The sequence below is a fragment of the Psammomys obesus genome, unplaced genomic scaffold (assembly GCF_907164565.1).
Source record: "Psammomys obesus unplaced genomic scaffold, mPsaObe1.curated_primary_1811, whole genome shotgun sequence".
Classification (NCBI taxonomy): domain Eukaryota; kingdom Metazoa; phylum Chordata; class Mammalia; order Rodentia; family Muridae; genus Psammomys; species Psammomys obesus.
The window spans coordinates 6108811-6129480 of record NW_026596073.1 but is presented as its reverse complement, the minus strand read 5'-3'; the positions used below and the strand labels follow the sequence as shown (position 1 = coordinate 6129480).

Below are 20670 nucleotides of genomic sequence, written 5' to 3'. Positions count from 1 at the left end.
CCAGGGGAGGAGCAGTCTGTTAGGCCACAGAGGAGGACTTTGCAGCCAGCCCTGAAGATACCTGATAAAACAGGGTCAGATGAAAGGGGAGGAGGTCCTCCCCTATCAGTGGACTTGGAAAGGGGCAGGGAGGAGACCAGGGAGGGAGTGTGGGGTTGGGGAGGGAATGAGGGAGCGGGATACAGCTGGGACACAGAGTTTACAAAATGTAACTAAAAAGAAAAAAATAAAAAAAAACATATATGCATATAAAAAATTATTTTAAGAAAATCTGCATTTTCTTTGAATTCTTTATTTAATAATTTAAGGGAATATTTATACATTGCAAGATTTTTCCACATTTTACTGTTTCTATATGAATATCATTTGTATGCAGATAATATGACAGTTAAATAGAAACTATAGAATAATTTTTTCTACTGAACAAAGACCAATATATAATTTTGAAGAAAAAGTATAGAACAAGTCTCTTTAAACGAACACGGAGGGGTAAATGCCTGTCACTCAAAATCTAACACATGGAAAACGCCTGTAATCATGCTGATTTTAACATCACTTGTGCATATACTTTAATATTTGCGTATGTTTCAAACAAGTTGCACTAACTGCTTCAGCCCTGATCTGAACCCCAAGTCAAATGGAGAATGGTAGCAACTACATCCTAGAGAAAGGTTATAAGAATATTAAGAAAGGACAGGAAACTTGATTAGTATACACAACTCTCATATGATTTAACGACAATGTTCCTTTTCCATTAACTACTTTTCTAAATTACAATGACAAGGAGTACGCAAAAATGTCTATCTCATACATATATGGACAGGTAGGCATGCATGTGTGCTCACAAACACATCTATTTCTAAAAAGGTCTTTCTGGACTCAATTTTTAAAGAGATTAAAAAGACTCTTAGAAAATATGCTACAAATTGATCTTATTTTATATAAAACTTATCTTTTCTATAAACTACTTGAATGTGCATTACTAAAAACTAAATCCCCCATGGAGTACGTAAGACATTAACAAAATCTTCATCACTTGCTATCCCTATACTTAGGCCTTCATAGTAATCTTCAAACTCCCCATATGAAACTTCATCAGACTTGCTGCAGTCATCTTTCAATGTTTCTAGAAAAGATGATTTGATTTCCTCCTCTGTTGAATGCCCTGCAGAAAGAAGACTAACTGTGAAATATTTTACATAGAAGTTGAGCAAAATGACAGATGATGATAAGGGGATACTTATTCATCTTGTGAAATAATTTCTGTAATTTAAAATTGTAGCCAAACTTCCCTCCAATTTATTTAACCATTAAACAGAATTAATTTGTCTTACAATCTTTTAGCACAGAATACACTATAAAAAAAAAAGAAAATTTTCATTATAGCAAAATGATTCAAAGATGAAAAGCTACAGAAAATGGTCAAATAAAATAAACAAAAATATGTATTAACAAAGCAAAAATTGGCAGTAGATAATGTAGGACCTTTAAAATGACCTATAAGAATATTTTTAAGTAAGAGGACTGGAAAGATGGCTTAGCAATCAAGAATATTTGCTGATGGTCCAGCAAAGCCAAGCTTGACCCTCAGCACCCGTATTTCGCGGCTCACAATGGCCTGTAACTCCAATTCCAGGGGATCCCATACCATCTTCTGTCCTCTGTAGGCACCTACACCCTCACGCTCAGACACAAACAGAAGCATATGTAAAAATAAATTCAGGAAAAACGTGTTGCTGACATTTAAACATATACACAACAAATAGGAAGAAAGTGGTCATTTTACTAAAACAAGGAATTTGAATAGAAAGAACTGAATATTGTGCTATGCAAAGATAATAATATATGATAAAATAGACATGCAATATAGGATAAACCTATTAAAATCTGTACATCTAAAGAAACTAATCAAGAGAGAGGACCCTGACTTAAATGCTCAATCCTCATCCCAAAAGGCAAAGAGGAAGAACATCAGAAGAAAAAAACAGGGAACAGGCTAGAAACCTGCCACAGAGGGCCTCTGAAAGGCTCTGCCCTGCAGACTATCAAAGCAGATGCTGAAACTTATGGCCAACAGTTGGGCAGAGTGCATGGAATCTTATGTAAGAAGTGGGAAATAGTAAGAGCTGGAGAGGACAGGAACTCCACAAGGAGAGCAACAGAACCAGAAAATTTGAACACAGGGGTCTTCCCAGAGACTCATACTCCAAGTACCATGCATGGAGATAACCTAGAACCCCTGCACAGATGTAGCCCATGGCAGTTCAGTGTCCAAGTGGGTTACATAGTAATGGGAAGAGGGACTGCCTCAGACATAATATGATTGGCCTGCTCTTTGATCACCTCCCCCTGAGGTGGGAGCAGTCTTACCAGGCCACAGAAGATGACAATGCAGCCACTCCTGATGAGAACTGATAGACTAAGATCAGAAGGAAGGAGAGGAGGACCTCCCCTATCAGTGGACTTGGGGAGGGGCATGCGTGAAGAAGGGGATGGGAGGGTGGGATCGGGAGGGGAGGTAGGAGGGGCTTATGGGGGGATACAAAGTGAATAAAGTGTAATTAATAAAAAAAGAAAAAAAATGAATTTGTGGTTGTTAGTCAAGGCTAAATCTAATAAATAGGGATATAAATTTTAACACAAATTTTCTAATTAAACATTTTTTCTGTTGCTCTCCTTATGGAGTTCCCATCCTCTCCAGATCTTACTGTTTTCCACTTCTTTCATAAGATTCCCTGCACTCTGCCCAAAGGTTGCCCATAAGCCAACATTTTTTCTTAAATTTACACTTTGAATAAAAAGAGTGCCTCCTTAAAATTATCTCTTATAATCCATAGATTTTTCTTTCTTTGTTCTAATAGACCAGAAATTGTTACAAAATTAAATATCAGATTTCTATCATTACAACAGCAACATAAAAAATATTTGGGATTACCCAGTTCTATTAAAGCCATTTTTCTAACAAATTACTTAAGTAAAGTAAAAAAGAGAGTATTTTCTAAAACTGAAATTAAACTGTGAGGCCAAGCATGCAGGAGGTAGAGGGAAGGCACAGCAGATGACCAGTCTGGCCTACACAGCAAGACCCTGTCTTCAAAACAAAAGAAAAAAAGGAGAAAAAGAAGAAAAAGAAAAAGAGAATAGAATAGACAAGTTTTATCCCAGAAATTATCATGTAAATAGATTACAATTTGTAATGTAACATAGAAATAGGGGGTTTTGTTATATTAAAAGCATTACTGGGCTTTCCCTTTGAGACTGTGCAGGCTGCTTCACTTTCCCTCTCAGCTGTGAATGCAAAGGCAAAGTAAGGAATTCCTGAAAAGAACCAAGTTTACCCAACAACACGAGCAAACCCCAACTTAAGCCACAATCTTTGGCCCATAAAAGAACGAAAGGTGCTCAAACAAGCTAATTAAAATTTTAGACAGAAAAGGACAGAAGATAAATGATCTTAAAGTCACTGAATTCTGAAATAAGTAGGCTCGCTTGCCCTTGTGCTTATTATGACTAACAAAATAGAAAGACATGGGGCTTGGCAGGTCTAGAATAACCTTGCACTTCGCATCCTCCTGAGTGCTGGGATTACAAGAATTTACCACGAGCTCATTTTACTCACAGCTGGGACTCAAACTCAGGCTCCTGTACACACTAGCTAGACAAGCACTCTACCAACTGAGCCATGGCCCAATACATACAGTATTTCTTAATGAGAAAACACAGAGGTAGCTGCAATGTATCTTTGTGAATATAAAGTATAAAAGATTAAATTCTAAAAATATATGCTTTCTGCATTCACACTATGTAACTATCCAATAAAGAGAGTCAGCAATATTGATAAACAAATGCATGAGTGGGCAGAACATAAAGCTCATCACTGTAATCCCAACACCCAAAAAATGAGGCTAAGTGAGAGTTTGAGCATGCACCAATGGGAGTGTGTTGGCAACACAAATTGGACTGGGTTTCTTTTTTTTTTCTTTTTTTTTGGGGGGTGGGGTGGGGATGAGGCCCAAGTGTGGGAGGTAGATCTGGGAGAAATGGGAAGTGAATGTGATCAAGGTACATTGTATAAAATTTCCAAATAATTAATAAAAGAAAAATTATGTTGGGGAGAAATAATAAAATGAGGCTGAAGGCTCTCAAGCAAGCATGGGTCAGGGGATAAGATCCTGTCTCAAAACAAAACTAGATAGTGTTCAATAAGTTGAAAATATTTTACCTCTATCAGTCAGTGAAATTCCAATGAAATAAGCTCAAGAGATTGAACAAAATTAATGCTACAAAAAACATCCAGTATAATCTAATGTGGAACTAGCTATCATTGCAACAGCATTTGGAAGTGCCAGTTTATATATGAACTATGGATATCCTAGCAATTCTAGGTAAGTATCATGCCATCCCGGGAATCAGAAGAAAAGGAGCCTAAGGAGTCAAAAGTCACAAATGTATGTTTCATTAGATGCATATCAATAATTAGAAATTAGAAGTCCACTAATAAGAGAATGTCTATACACATTTTAATGTGTTGGTTATCAAGAGGATAACATGTGGCAAATAAAAAATAAGATTTCTCAGTGTATATTAACATGGGAATAGCTCCAAAATACACTATTGAATACAAAGCAAAATATAGAACAATCTCTCTAATACAGCTTAGGAGACAGAAAAAATCTGCAAAATTAGCAAATTATGCATTCAACTATGAAAAATGTTAGAATAGGGGCTGAAATATATGTTACAGGATTGCAACTTTTACTCTTTGGAGAAACGTGTGATAAAATTAAGGAAGTTTTGGTGACCAAACACTATAAGGTGCATTTTTTAATCAAGTACACAGGAAACAGAATAAGAAATAATTGTTTTAATTACTTTAAGAAATTCACTATGCCTTTGTTCTGTGTTTGAGGCATGACTCAGGCTGGCCTCAACTGTGCACTCTCCATGCCTCCGCCTTCCTAAGTGCTGACTACGGTGTGTGCTGCCATACTTGGTTGGATTTTGACACATACACACATGATATTGTATGTTATAATTCCACCCTAGCTAAAGATTCTCCTCAATCCTTAAGGATGACTGACTGTATCTGAAGATACAGTGAATATAATTAGGTGCCTAACAGAGGTTTAGCCAACCTCATTTAAACTCCATTCCCTCTCTCTTTCTCTCTAATGAAATTTTCATTTTTTTTAGAAAATCTTCACTTAGTATATATGATTTCTTACAATGAAAACAACTACAAGCAACTAAGGAATGCTCAGAGTGAGAGAAATAGTGTTTTCCAGGGAAGAATACACCAAACGGTTATCCATACCAAATGGCCAGCCCTGAAAACATATATGAGTGGTATATACAACAGAGCAGGTTATATTTAGGTGTATATGTGTGTGTGTGTGTGTGTGTGTGTGTGTGTGTGTAAACAGTTAATTAAAAATAGGTCATGTATTTGAAGAGAACAAGGAGTATATGGCTAGTTTGGAGGGAGGAAAAGGAGAAGAAATAATATATATTATCATCTCAAAAAAATTTGTTTATTATTTTTATTTATTTACTACAATTTATTCACTTTGTATCCCAGCTTTAGCCCCCTCCATCTCCTCCCAGTCCCACCCACTCTCCCTTTTATCCCCCTATGCCCCTTCCCTAGTCCACTGATAGGGGAGGACCTCTGCCCTTTCTATCTGACCCTAGCCTATCAAGTCTCCTCAGGGCTGGCTGCATCATCTTCCTCTGTGGCCTGGCAAAGTTCCCCCCCTCCACCCCCAGGGTGAGGTGATCAAAGAGCTGGCCACTGAGTTCATGTCAAAGAGACAGGCCCTGTCCCCCTCTCTAAGGAACCCGCTTGGAAATTGAACAGGGGGTCTAGGTCCTCTTCATGTGTGGTCCTTGATTGCAGTACCGGTTTCTGCAGCACCCCCACCCCACCCCGGGCCCAGGTTGATAAAGAGGACCCTAGGGAAGAGGCTTAAACTTCACTCAGAAGAGCAAACGGGATAACTATCAGAAGCAGAAGAATATAAGGAAAAGGACAGGAGCCTTCCACAGGGAGCCTCTGGAAGACTCCACCCATCAGGGTATGGAAGGAGATACTGAAACTCATAGCCAAACTTTGGGCAGAGTGCAGAAAACCTTATGGAAGAAGAGGGAGATAGCAAGCCCTGAAGGGGTCAGGAGCTCCACAAGGAAACCAACAGAGCCATTTCATCTCTTATTCCGAACAAAAAAACAAGAATTCTATAGTGATTGTAACTATCAAAGAAATCAATAAGTACAAACAACAGAAATAAGAACTTTTAAATGAAAAGGGGAAAATGGCTCTCAAGCTATTGGCTCAAACAAAATGTATTTCCTTCCTTTCTGCTGACACTTCAGTGTAATTAACGAGCATGGTAGAAATCAAAAGTATTTGACACATGGCGGTTACCTGAAACCACACGTGGATGCTTCTTCGCACAGTAACACTTTCTTATGTCTATAACGGACACAATGCCAGTTTTGTTGAAATCCAGTTTCATGAAGGCCTGAAGAAAAACAGGGTTTCTCTCTGTGAAATCATTAGATGTGAAAAATTATTTACTAACTATAAACAAGACATTTTTGAGGGAGCTAAACAGGTGCTTGAAAAAGCATCATATACACAGGGAAAACGGAGACTAAAACAAACTCTAGGAGTCCCTCATTCTGTTTCATGTGTTCACTGTCTAGCATCCTGACCTGCAGAAAGACATTGATCCCATTGCCCTGCCCTGATTTTCCTTGGAGCTGAAGAGTTGGATCAAAGCCCTTGGTAACTTTCTGCCCCAGGACTCATGAAATTGATAAATGACCAAAATGAAAAACTGGGAAGTTATTTTTGTTGTTTTTGTTTTTCTTTTTGTTTGTGTTTTCATTTTAGTTCAAAAAGGGAACCAAAAAGTCCATAACATTAGAATTAATGAACACATAAAACAGTTTCTTTTTTGCATTTATTAATTATTATTATTATTATTATTTATCACAATTTATTCACTTTGTATCCTGACTATGGCCCCTTCCCTCATCTCCTCCCATTCCCTCTCTACCTTCCTCTTCTCCCCTATGCCCCTTCCCTAGTCCACTGATAGGGGTAGACCTCCTTCCCTTTTATCTGATCCTAGCCTATCAGGTCTCATCAGGACTGGCTGCATTGTCCTCCTCTGTGGCCTGGCAAAGCTGTACATTTCAGTAGGAGGTGATCAGAGAGCGTGCCACTCAGTTCATGCTAGAGAAAGTCCCTGCTCCCTTTACTAGGGAAACCACTTGGAGACTGAGTCTATAGATTACATCTGACAGGAGTTTTAGGTCCTCTCCATGCATGGTCCTTGGTTGGGGTATCAATCTCGACAGGGTACCCAGGGCATAGTTTTTTGTTGTTGTTATTGTTTTATTTTGTTTTTTGTTTGTTTTGTTTTTGTTTGGTTTGGTTTGGTTTTTGCTCTGTTGGTCTCCTTTAGGAGCTCATGTCCCCTCTAGGTCTTTCTATCTTCCCTTTCTTTCATAAAATGCCATGCACTCTGCCCAAAGTTTGGCTATGAGTCTCAGCCTCTGCTTCAATACCTTGATGAATGGAGTCTTTCAGAGGCCTACTGTGGTAGGCTCCTATCCTGTTCCCTGTCTTCTCCTGCTTCAAATGTCTATTGCATTTGCCCTGCTGAGTGAGCAATGTAACACTGCTTTTCAGTTCCTCACTGACTCACTTAGTGTTCTTCCAACTCAAAGCAACTTGCATATCAAACATAGTAAGAAAGGAAAATACACAGACAAACCAAGCTATCCAAAGCTTGTGTGGAGCCTGTGCTTGCCAGTAATCAAAACCAGAAGCATCTTTGTTTATTGACAGCTTTTACTCACAGCAACATTGACCTGCTCTAAATTCAATTGTGCCCCAAATTCTTATTCTTTTTTTAAATTTTTTATTTAACTTTTATTAATTACACTTTATTCATTTTGTATCCCCCCATAAGCCCCTCCCTCCTCCCCTCCCGGTCCCACCCTCCCCCCCCTTTCTGCATGCATGCCCCTCCCCAAGTCCACTGATAGGGGAGGTTCTCCTCTCCTTCTTTCTGATCTTAGTCTATCAGTTCTCATCAGAAGTGGCTGCATTGTCGGGGTTCTAGGTTATCTCCATGAATAGTCCTTGGTTGGAGTATGAGTCTCTGGGAAGTTCCCTGTGTTCAAATTTTCTTTTTCTGTTTAGTGTCCCAGAGTAGGACTATATGTAGAGGTGGGGTCCTTCAGAAAGTAATTAAGATGAAACAGAATCATTAGGGTAGGTTCCAGTCTAGGATGACTAGACCAAAGGACAACATAAGGCACAGAGGGACAGCCACAGAAAACAGTGGGAGAACCACCTGCAGACTACAGTGAGGCCTCACAGAAACCAGAAAGGCCAGCCCTTCCTAGACTCTCTTCTTCAAATTATAAGAAAATAATCTGACAGGCCCGTCTGTGGCTCTGACCCTTTTTTTCACTCTTTTCTTTTTTACTTTGTCATTTCACCCTTTTCTTTTCTTTCTTTCTTTTCTTTCTTTCTTTCTTTCTGTCTTTCTTTTATTCCTTTAATTCTTTTTATTTTATTTCTTTATCTTTTTGTCCTTTATTCTAAGTACCAAGATTTATGCATTAGACAATAATTCAACTTCTACTCTGCTACTCAAACTTATTACCATGGCATATAAAGAACAATTAATTTGGGGTAAAGCTATAAATGGGTGATAAGTTTGCTTTACTTAAAGTTTTTATTACATCTCTTGGTCAGTAAAGGTAAAGAGCTTTAATTTTTTTTTCACTTGAGTCTGGAACCTGCTGTAATTACTTATCTCATTCTGTGTAGAATAGCTTTTCAGAAATATGAGACACATGTACATATTATATTAAATACAGTCACAAAAAAAACTATACCACTCAAAATTATACTCTAAACATGTCTGCTAGAACTGGATTAATCTATTTTTTAGCTTTAAAAATTAGGGGTTTTGTGTATGTGCTATATGTGTTATGTAAGCGTAACATATGGGCATGTATGTACGTGAATGTGTGCGGCACAAACACTCAGGGTGTCAGTCCTCACCTCCCACCTTGTTTGAGACAGGGTCCCTTTGTTGTTAGCTAATGCATATTCAGGCTAGTGAACTGGGAAATGCAAGGAGTTCCTTATCTGGGCCTCTCACCCTCCCATAAGAGCACTGGATTTACATGGAACCTGAGAATTTGAAGTCATTTCTATCAATATTTTAATTCAATATATATTTGAATTCTATATTGAACTCAACATAAATTTGAATGTGTGTGTGTCTTACTAAGCCCAGCATGCATTGCAGCTAAAATGATATGTTTTAAGTGACAGTTCACTAAAGGTGCTAACAATTAATCTAACAACCTAGTGAAAGTAGCAGTTTGAGATAAGGTAAGTTACCTTGCGAACAAATGATTTTCTGTATTCATTCATTTCACCAAAAATGGCACGTTTGAATTCTCCGTAATCAACCTTGTTCTTGCTATGGCTGCTGCCTTGCAGAATTAACCAAGAAGACTCAAAGTCCTAGAAATTCCCACAGAAGTTGCAATTACATCTTTAAACTATATAAGTCACAACAAGATCAGAGTCATATTTTCTTAGCTCATCTATGGCCCTAGACAAGAGAATTCAGAAAGGTGAAAATAAATCTAGTAAAACAGCTGTGCAAGGAATTCTGGAGTGAATGCCTCAGCAAAGTGGAGGGCCTGCTATGTAGGAGACTAACTCACAACATATCCTTTCTAAGGGTATGTTTTTTGAGGGCAGACAAATGCTGAGGATTAAACATGGGGCCTTGCATACCAGGTGACATTCAATCATTGATGTACATTACCATGTTTTGTTCTCAAATGATAATAGTATATGTTGGGAGCATAACGTGGTTTCTCAGTGCACAGATATGCAGCAGAAAGATCAAACCAGACTAAAAACCATCATCTCTATCATTTCAAACATTTTACATTATTGTAGTAAAAAATATTTAACATCAGTTTTAGCTATTTTTAAACACACAGTCCATTATTCTTGACTATATCCCGCTGGCTGTGCAATAGATAAAACTCATCCTCTTGTCCTAATGAAAATTTATGTTATTTGGTCAATCTTTCCCTTTCTCTAAATATATTACACTCCCCACATTTATTTTTCGATATCTTTTCTTTTATATAAAGCAATAATGGTGGCCGTGCACTCGGTTTTGATCATTTCTCCAGTTGTAAATGTATTCTATCTGTGACAATTTGCAAGTCTGTTGGGTTTTGAAATGCCACTAACACTAAGACCATTAATGGTTTTGTTTGTTTTTTTTTTTTTTTTCTGATCTTGGAAGTATAGAAATTATGGATGACTTTCAAACTATTGCCAAATTTACACAAATTGTTATAATTCTAACTAAACACCTTATGTTGGTTTGTTCACTGCCAATACCATATGCTTCTTTGGCAAAGGTGCCATTTAATATACTGCTCTATTCAGTGTCCTTATAACAAAAGAAATTATAGCATTCCTCTACTGAAGCTCAGATAGATATATTTTCAATACTTCTATCAAGTTGTTAGCTTTAAGCAAGAACATAAATAAAACACCTATTATGGCAAATAAGTACTCAAAAATTATTCTCTTCTACTTATTAATATTTTCAAATAAAATTGTAATTAGAAAACTGAGATTCAAATTACTCTGCCTCTCTTCAGAAGCCAATGATCTATACAGTATCTGCATGTCAAAAGGCCTCATACATTACAAAAGTGTGTATGTGTGTACAGCTGAGGTAAAACTGAGCCCAAGTGTAACTTTTACAAATCATGAGTAAAGTAGACAAAAGACAAATGTGTTCACTTAAAGAATACCAGAAATTTGAAAAAAATGTCTGGAGGCTCAGAAGACACATTTTCAAGAATTAAATAATGCAATGTAAGGGGCAAAAAATTCATGACTATGTCTGTATATGGTTCAGAATGGGAACTAATTCGGTTGAGATTTTCACTTCATTGATAGTATTTCTCTATAAACTTGGCTCTTTGCGGAGCACATCGCTTTTTATTTAAACCAGAGAGAATGGCCATGTCTTTTCACAAACATGTTCTACTTCCACAGTGAGACCCAGGCTGGTGATGCGTATATTAAATTCTCACATCTCCGTGCGTGCACTTGTGATTGCACAATTGCATGCATGGCACGGGTGACATAACAAGAATCACAATAGTTAAGATATGTGATTTGGCTGGACATTTAGTACAAAAGTAGAACACTTACTTTGTATTATGAGACCCTTTGAGCAATTCTGAGCACCATAAAAATAATTAATAGATTAAGTCTATAATAAAACATATAAGAAAGGATGAAATTTACTTGCATCCTTATGTTATCTTTCTTAGTAACTGGGGTAGAATGAGAATGCCACCCCCCCCCCATAGACTCATATGTTTGAAAGCTTGGGTCCCACTTGGTGGAACTATTTGGGAAGGATTAGGAGGTGTGGCCTTGTTCGAGTAGATGTGTCACTAGGGTTGGGCTTTGAGAGTTCAGAAGACCATGCCATTCCCAGTGATCTCTCACACTCTGCTTCATGGTTGATGCATCAACACATAGGATCTCTATTGTTCCAGTGACATTCCTGTCTGCCTGCTGCTATGCCTCATACCATGGTCGTACTGGACTCTAACCCTCTGGGGAACTAAGAGCCTCCAGTTTAAATCCTTTCTTTTATGTGCATTGGCCATGTGGTATTGTCACAGCACTAAAAGAGTAAGTAAAACAGAAGTTTTAGATAATTGGCCTTATTCACTCGTTGTAGATATTTCTTAAACAAATACAGAGCAGCAAAGAAATGCAATACTTTCCCGTACTCCACAGGGCCAGATTATCTGAACCCTTACTGATTTGTTTAACAAAAATATAGCATGGCATTCTAATTTTCTGTCATGTTTTATTTTGTTCATCTATGATAGAAAGATGTGAAGGTGGATGTTCCCTGGCCTTTTCTCACCAAACAGGTCACAGGCTTAAATGTCATCATCACAGCAAATCAAAGGACAATTATGTCCCAATAGTGGTATGCAATGTCACACTGACACAAAATTTTACAGGCGATAAAGCAAATTCTCGTGCAATTTTTTATTTGAGCTTCCATGCCACCCTAAATACAGCAATTGTCTAGGAATTGCTCATGAAGAATCTGTCAATTAGAAAAGTCAAAACACACAGCTAAGTGGTTACACTATTACATGACCCTAAATTTCAGAAACATACTACATCATGTGACAAGATGGGTTTTTTTTCATCAAAAGAGAAAAGCGTAAAAGAATGCTGTATATGAAATACTGGATATAAATTGTGTGCTTTCAGCATACAAGCGAAACTTCCCAATACAGCAGACAAGCCTTGCATGTACCAGACTTAATTTCTCCCACTCTTCATCTACTTTCTCAAGCTGTGTGCTAATGGTTTCATGGTTGCTACGCCAGGTTCAGTTCAAAGGAGCAGGAACCAGAGTCACCAGGTCACCATAGGATGGGACTTGTCATTTTACTTACAGGCAGATACAAAGTGCCATGAAGAAAATAAAAGGGAGGTTGGTATGCACAGGATCAGAGATCAGAAGGCAGAGCTTCTTTGTAAAGAAAGCTGTGGCCCCAATGACAAAGAGACAAAAATTGAGAACACAGATATCGTGTGAGATCATTCATATCAGAGTGGAGAGTGTTTAGGAAGTGAGTCCCTGCAGTTTAGGGAAGAGCCACAATCCAGGCGTGGAAGGTGCTTTCCTTTCTGCCCCTTGTCTGAGCTCTTTGTGGAAGATCCACAGGTTGCTACTGTCCTCTACCCTTGTCCAGTTAGTGCTTCCTTGTTATTCAAAACCCAACCTGAGAGCATCTTCCTGCAGGAATCCTGCCATGCTCTTCCCTCTGCTTCCTCATACCTTGCTTTGGAGCTCAGTACCTCCATGCACAGGCTTTTAGAAAAGGCAGACTTTTCTAAAAGTCTGTTCCCAGTGCATTAGCCATTTGATGCATTATTAACTTAACTACTTTCTTCAATTTTAAAGATTACGAGAATGGAGAATATGCCATCTCAGAGTTTAACACATGCCTGGATATTAAACAATTCAAAGACACATGATAAAGGAATAAATGTCAAAATTTTAAAAATCATTGTGACTTGTTGCCTGGTGGCTTAACACTGATTGCAGGGCATTAAAAAAGTAATAAGCTATAGAAGACTAACAGAGCTAACAAATCTAGGCCCAGGGAGTGAGGAAGTCTGTGGAGACTGATGCACCTAGACCCCCTGCTCAGATATAGGCAGCCCTGTCTCCGTGTGGGTTTCCTAGTAAAGGGAGCAGGGTCTGTCTGTGACATGAACTCTGTTACCTACTCCTCCTCGATCACTTCCCCCTGGTGGGGTGACCTGGCCAGGCCACAGAGGAAGAGGATGCAGGCAGTCCTAATGAAACTTGATAGGCTGGGGTTAGTTGGTAGGGGAGGAGGACTCCCCCTTTCTGAGGACTAGGGGAGGAGGAGTGGGGAAGAAGAAGAATTATCCCGAATAATTCCTCAGGATATGACTGGAATGAGATGAGGGAGGAGGCTACTATTGGGATGTAAAATAAATTTTAAAAATAAATTTAAATTAAAAAAAACTGTTTTTATCAGAAAAGCGAGCAAACCCATGTAAGAAATACACCCGCAGTAGAAAATGGTATGTGGTACATACCTGTTCGGACACGTCTAAATGAAAGATTTTCAGAGCTTGCTGAAAGTCTGCCTTGGCTAAAAGCCCTTTCCCTGCTTTGTCCAAATGTTGAAAGTGTTTCCCCAATCCAGTCAAAATACGGACGCCTTTCTTGTGTAGTTGTTCTTTTAGTTTACCTGTTTAGCGAAAAGAGAAATGGAGGCTAATTGCTTCTGTGCCTGAAGCTATCAAACTGCAGTTGTTTCTCTTTTGAGAAAATAAGTCGATAATAATGGAAATAAGAGATATGAATATTAATGAAAACATGCACTGGACTGCCAGAAGACGTCGGAAAGTAGAATGTTTTTAACAAAGACAATGTCAGACACAACTGCATGTTCCTAATACTCCAGAACTACAGCACCACTGTGTGGTGAAAGTGTTACATTTTACATACAGGCAATAATGCTTCTCTTTATTCACTAAGAAAATAACCTAAATGTTACAAATAAAATCTTAGCTTCTCTTGTTTAGATCTCTCATCTAACTGCCCCATCTTCACTGTCTTCCTTATTTCTTTATTTACATTAACTGGACTACAAAATTGATGCCAGGCAAATCACACATCAAAAAAAAAAAAATTAGTTCAAAAAATTTAAGTAGTTTAAAAGTTTAAAGCCAAAACAAAATGTGGCAGATGACATCTAGATTTTGGAATACTAGTCTATACTTATATATTCACAGTAACCTTTTTTTTCCCTAAAAATTCTTAGGGGTTACCTATCCTGGCTCCTAAATGCTCCTTTTTGCACAGGCATTACATTTAATACTGTCTGTGTCATATTATGATGAATACATTAGAAAAAGAATACAAATGTCACTAACTTCGGTAGTGACAAAAACCATACTGGCTATGACAGAGCAGAGAGAAAAAGACCTACTGACCAGGGCCATACCAGTCTCATCCGGCACATTCTCCCCCTGGATGTGAATGTCTTATCCCCAATAATTCCTCAGGATTCATCACAATTCTACAAGTTTATATTGACTTCTATGATGAATTGTTTTATGTCTTTCTTCCTTCTAGACTATGACATTCAATAAAGGAATGGTTTATTATGGCTAGTACACCATACTCGTTACAGAAATTTGTAAAACTGTTTTAGTGGCCTAAGCCTATCTACAACTCCTTTGTTCCCTCTGGCTTCCCAGGGGAAATGAAGGAGACATGATCCTCACTGAGAGGTGAGGAAAGAGTTGCGAAGGATCTACGTAAAGTTTCATGTCTACTGAACAGCAGGATCTGTTCACAGACATCAGGACACATTCGATAGAATGTGAACTGGAGACACAGTCAGGCACTAAAGCATGAGTCTCTTCAGGGCATCATCTGAGGCATAAAACAAGTATAGGTGGTTCGTGCCTATAATCCCAGACTCTGCAGGTGGAGGTTAGAGGACTGCCGAGAGTTAGTTCCAGGATAGCCAGGTCTGCAAAGTGAGCGGCAGTCCACCTGAACTACAGTGTGAGCCTTTGTGTGAATATATATATATATATATATATACATTTATTATATATACACACATATATACATATATATGCATATATATATGCTTTATGTGAATATACATATAGATATACAGCTATAGATATGACATATAAATATATAGATATCATGACCAAAGGAGATGGGTCAATGGGGAACCTGCCACCAATCCTGATGACTCAGTTTGAGTTTCATGGAAAAAAGTTTGACTTCCGCAAGTTGTCCTCTAACTTCACTCAAGTGCTGTATCACACATAGCCACCCACAGAAACGTGCACATATACAAATAAATAGACTTTAAATTCCTTAAAAATCAAGTTCATGTTTTATTTAGCTTATGATTAAACCCATATTATATATTTCTAAAATTATTGTTATAATTCCTTTTACTTTGTACCATTAATACAGAAAAATCTTGAAAATAGTTTTAAGAATTATTTTATTATTTATGTACATATTTGTGTGTCAAGACTTATTTTATTATTCATGTATATGCTTGTGTATCTGTGGGGAGGGAGTGCACACATGCTTTTGACTCATAGATGTCAAAAGAGGGCACCAATTCCCCTAGAGGTGGGGTTAAAGAGGGTTGTGAGCTGTGTGATGTGGGTGCTGTGAACCAAGCTCGCATCCTCTGGAGCAGGGTCAAGTTCTTCTGTTTACTTAGTCATCTCCTCAGCCCCCTAAAACATTAATATGTGTGTGTGAGTGTGTGTATATCATATGTTATATATATATAATAAAATATGTAATATTTTTAGAAAGTAGTTATGTGTACTTTCTAAAATACTAAAATGCAAATTAAAGTCTGTAATACTTAAAAGTATAAAAAAATATTATTTTAACTGATGACAAGGAAAATAGTTGAACGGTACAAATAGAACTTGAGAGTGTAAAAGAACCCGGCATACATACCCTGGACGGTCTGCAGCACCAGCCGATCATGGGCCTCCTGACTGACTGTGTCATCTTCCCCGGGTTCCACAGAGGCACTTCTGCAAATGAAATGAACAATCTGAGCTGTGCTTCCCCACTCCAGACTAAAAGGCGCTGCACCAGCTATGGTGGTGTGCAAGCTAGAGCGATCCCCACCTCTGCCCACTGCTTTGGATTCCATGGAAAACTAAGTGCAAAGATTATAAAAGAACCACAGTCTTTGAAGATATTAATTTTTACAACTGCTTTAATGTTTTAAAATAGCTAAACTAGGGAACCCACTTGGAAACTGAGCAGCCTATGGGCTTTCTCTGAGCAGGGAGTCTACATCCTCTCCATGCATGGTCCTTGGTTGGAGTATCAGTCTCTGCAGGCCCCCCTGGCTCTGTTTCTCTCCTTGTGGAGTTCCTGTCCCCTCCATGTATTTCTCTCCCTCTTCTTCCATAAAGTTTCCTGCACACTACTCAAAATTTGGCTATGAGTCTCAGCATCTCCTTCCATACAGTGATGGGCAGTCTTTCAGAGGACCCTTGTGAAAGGCTGCTATCCTGTTCCTTGTCTTCTCCTAATTCCAATATCTATCCTGTTTGTGCTTCTGAGTGAGGTTTCAGCCTTTTCCCTAGGGTTCTCCTAGTAGTTTAGGAATATAGGAAATATATTCTTTAAGAATATAGACTTTAGTATGTTTATCCTATATTATATAGTTAATAGTTAATATCTACTTATAAGTGAGAGGAACAGGGGCTGTCTCTGACATGAACTCAGTGGCTGACTCTGATCACCTCCTGGGCGGTTGCAGCCTTGCCAGACCACAGAGGAAGATAATGCAGCTAGTCCTGATGAGACCTGACAGACTGGGGTCAGGTATAGGGGGAGGAAGACCTCCCCTATCAGTGGACTGGGGAGGGGGCATAGGGGAAAAGAGGGAAGGTGGGTGGAACTGGGAGAAGGGCTACAGCTGGGATACAAAGTGAATAAATTATAATAAATAAATAAATTAATTAATTAATAATAAAATATCTATAACTATTAAATTTAAAAGCAGTTTTAGCTTGCAAAGTATAAACTGTAAAAATGCTTTTAAAGCCCTGAAGATGCACGACTAAATGAATATTTTCACAGCTAGATTGTGGACTATGATTCCTAATATATATTTAATATATGTATACATATGTATATACAATACATCAATTATTACAATTTTAATCATATTTAGTGTCGAGAAACATTCAAGCAAAAGGTGTGTATTAGATTATTTAAAATGAACCTTCATGTAATTTTTTATTCATGACATTATTTTTTTTACTACATGGTCAGTCAATAAATAGTATCACAATAGGGACCATAGCTTTTTATGTTATAAAAGACATCACACCTTATCTTTATTATAAAACAGAACAATTTTAAATGTTTAATTGTCATAACTGTTCCAAAACACAAAGTGAGTTTGATTATAATACAGAACATAAAGTAGACATACATTGCTATTATTTGTAAAATACAAGCCTTCTAAAGTGTGAAACAAATTGTGATAGACGCTCCTTCTGAGATACAAACTATAGTGTTATCACTAATTTTCAAAATGACAAATGCTTTTGACTTACTTCAGAGAATTCAAAGCTATTTGATCAGTATTTGTAATTCGTAGTCTAAGTAATGTGTTTTCTTTTATGCTCTTTGGAAGGCTAGGATGATCACAGCTCAAAAATGTCAAAGTTGCACCCTGAGGAAATGAATGGACAAGTATTTTAAAGCTAGAAGGCAAGCAAAAATAAAATATAACTCATTCTAATTGAAGATGTTTGATTTTATATTATAGTTGCTTTGGGATATCCTAATGGTGACTATAATGTAGTAGGCTTGAAGAATAGTTAGGGAATATATCCAGATAATTTTATAGAAAAAAAGAACCAATTTTCTCAAAACCTAACACAGTATGCTTCTATCCAATAATCCATGTGAATAAAAGAGAATTCATATATAAGATAAGAACCGCAGAAAATATGACATGAGCTCCACTGACTGTGTGGATCCACAGGACGTAATGCAGAATCGCCTGGCAAAGGCGTCTCAGTGTGGGGCTGACTGTATTAGACTGACCAGTGAGCATGAGGGAGGACTGTTTTTATAGTGCTGAGTTGGGAAGATGCAGCCACTGTGGGCGGCTTCATTCCCTGGACAGGGGATCCTGGAATGTCTAACAGTGGAGAAAGCAAGTTGAGCACTAGCACATGTTCATTACTGGTTCATGGTGCTCTGCTCTGGGCTGTGGATATGAGCAGCAGGTGGCTTCAAGTTCCTGCCACCTTGACTTCCCTGTGATGATGACTGTAACCTGGAGTTGAGAGCCAAATAAATCATTTCTCCCTTTTGTTATCACAGCAACTGAACAACAACAACAAAGGATAACTAGAGCTCTTGGTTCAAAGAAAGATGCCGTGTAGACTAGGGAAATCTGGTTTACTGATCACAGCCTTTCACTCCATCTTTGGAAACTACAAATCCAAATTTTAACCTAGTTAGAGCACAAGTGTTTCAATGACAGAATTCTTACAAAAAGTTCCTAATACAAACCAGAGAATTAATCTAATTTCAGAGTTTCTCACATATATATGACCAACATATGGATAAATGCAAACTCTGATGGAGGCTTCTTTCTTTCTATAGAGCAAAAGAAAAGTAATTTCCCCTCCCTCCTTCTTGGAATAGTTACTTTAGAAAATTAATAACTGTGATGTAGGCACTTTCTTGGCCCTTTGAAATAGATATAGATTCTTTTGAAAATTAAATTATCTATTGTTAGATTTATGGCCAAGTGAAATCTTTCCCCAGGGCTATAAAACATTCTAGGAAAGGTAAACATAAAGGGAGAGACAGCACTCAAAAAATCTGTATATATCCATACATATACCTGCTGAGATAAATTCTCAAAATACATACTGTTTACACAAAATATCACAGGCATGGATGATGCCTTCCTTCCTCCCTCTCTTCCTTCTTGCCTCATTACCTCTCTTTTTCCATTCATGCCTGCTTTCTCCTTTCTTTCTTCCACACTATCATGGGATATAGAAGGAAATGAATTTCCATATTTGGTTCATATGAAGGGGGAGGGTAAAATAGATTAGCAACTACAATGGATTGCAACAGCAGCAGCTCAGAACTTGTATTAACTGTCCCCTTCAATAGACAGTAAGCATGTCATCTTTTGAATTGCACTAAAGGAGTCAAAACTGACTTTCTCTAGACATCAAGAGACAAGTGTGGATGTCATGGGAATGAAGTGTCTAACCCAAGATTAAGATGTCTAGTGCTTCCTCCTCCTTCACTTGTTCCTTAGTCATCACATCTTAGTGGTTCTGTCTCCTAAGGATTTGTTCTCTATCTTTGTAGCCATTGCCATTTGCATATCAAGGTGCTATGAGTGCTGTCCTAGATAAACATCCATCCAGTCTGTGCCTTGTGTGCCTAGTCTTCAGACCATTCCACATACTGAAGGAAGAGAGATATCTCTAAATTACAAATCTGACCATGTAGATGCTCCAGTCTCCCACACCCTCTCTTCAGTGGCTCCTTGATATATTACATATTGCGCTTTAGCGTAAGGCTACTTTTTTATTTATTTGGGAGGGAGTGTAGGTGTAGATGAATGGAGGTCACAGAACACCCTCAGGTAGCACACTACATTCACCTTTTATTCAATGAGGCCTGGTCTTTCTCTGCTCCAGAACTCACAAGCAGACTAAGCTGTGTCCAGCCAATAAGGGTAAAACTGACCTGTCCCTGTCAGCCCAGCACTAGGATCACAAGTGTGTTCTTACCAAGCCTTGAATTTTTACACGGGTTCTGAAATTTGATCCCAGGTCCTCCTGCTTGTACGATTAAACTCTGCCTACTGAGCTGTCTCTCAGCTCAAATTTACTTTTCCTTCATCCTACTTTCACTTCTCCAGATAACCCATGTACTGTCTTGCCTCTGTTCTCTATACATGTTCTTCTCCACCTCAAAGTCTTTCCCTCACCTCGTGGGAAAGTCGCAAAAGACAAGCTATCACAGTCACAGCTCCAGAGGACAGTGCTACTCTACAGATAAAATAAAGTACCTCCTTAAATGGAGTATTGCTCCCAGTGTTGCTGAGGTAGCTACTTACCCAGAACGGGCCTTGTACAGAGAGCTACAGACAGGCTCTCTTGGCAACCATCTCTGTTAAAAAACCATGTGCAGATGTTTATGGAAATTAAATACTATGCTTAAGAGTCAAATGATTAGGATTCATTCACCATTCACCATTCATACAAATGTCTCTGATCGGAAAAATAAACTGGACCCACGGCCCTTGCTCCACACCAGAAAAAATGAACGTAGTCCATCATAGGGTAGTAAGTGCAGGCGCACACACACACACACACACACACACACACACACACACACACACTTATACTGTATTGACAGCACACATACACACACACACACACACACA

At 38.2% G+C, this 20670-nt stretch overlaps 1 protein-coding gene across 2 annotated transcripts in view; it reads right to left on the bottom strand.

The window, feature by feature from the left end:
• Window positions 1–989: 989 nt before the first annotated feature.
• Caps2 (calcyphosine 2) overlaps window positions 990–20670 on the bottom strand; it is a 52589-nt gene continuing 32908 nt past the window's right edge. For both annotated transcript variants that reach the window (XM_055626083.1, XM_055626084.1), the window contains 6 exons: window positions 17795–17913; window positions 16170–16249; window positions 13751–13905; window positions 9434–9559; window positions 6425–6521; window positions 990–1165 (listed from right to left, as the gene is read on the bottom strand). In XM_055626083.1, coding sequence (XP_055482058.1) covers window positions 990–1165; window positions 6425–6521; window positions 9434–9559; window positions 13751–13905; window positions 16170–16249; window positions 17795–17913 — 753 coding nt within the window. The remainder of the gene's footprint in view (window positions 1166–6424; window positions 6522–9433; window positions 9560–13750; window positions 13906–16169; window positions 16250–17794; window positions 17914–20670) is intronic.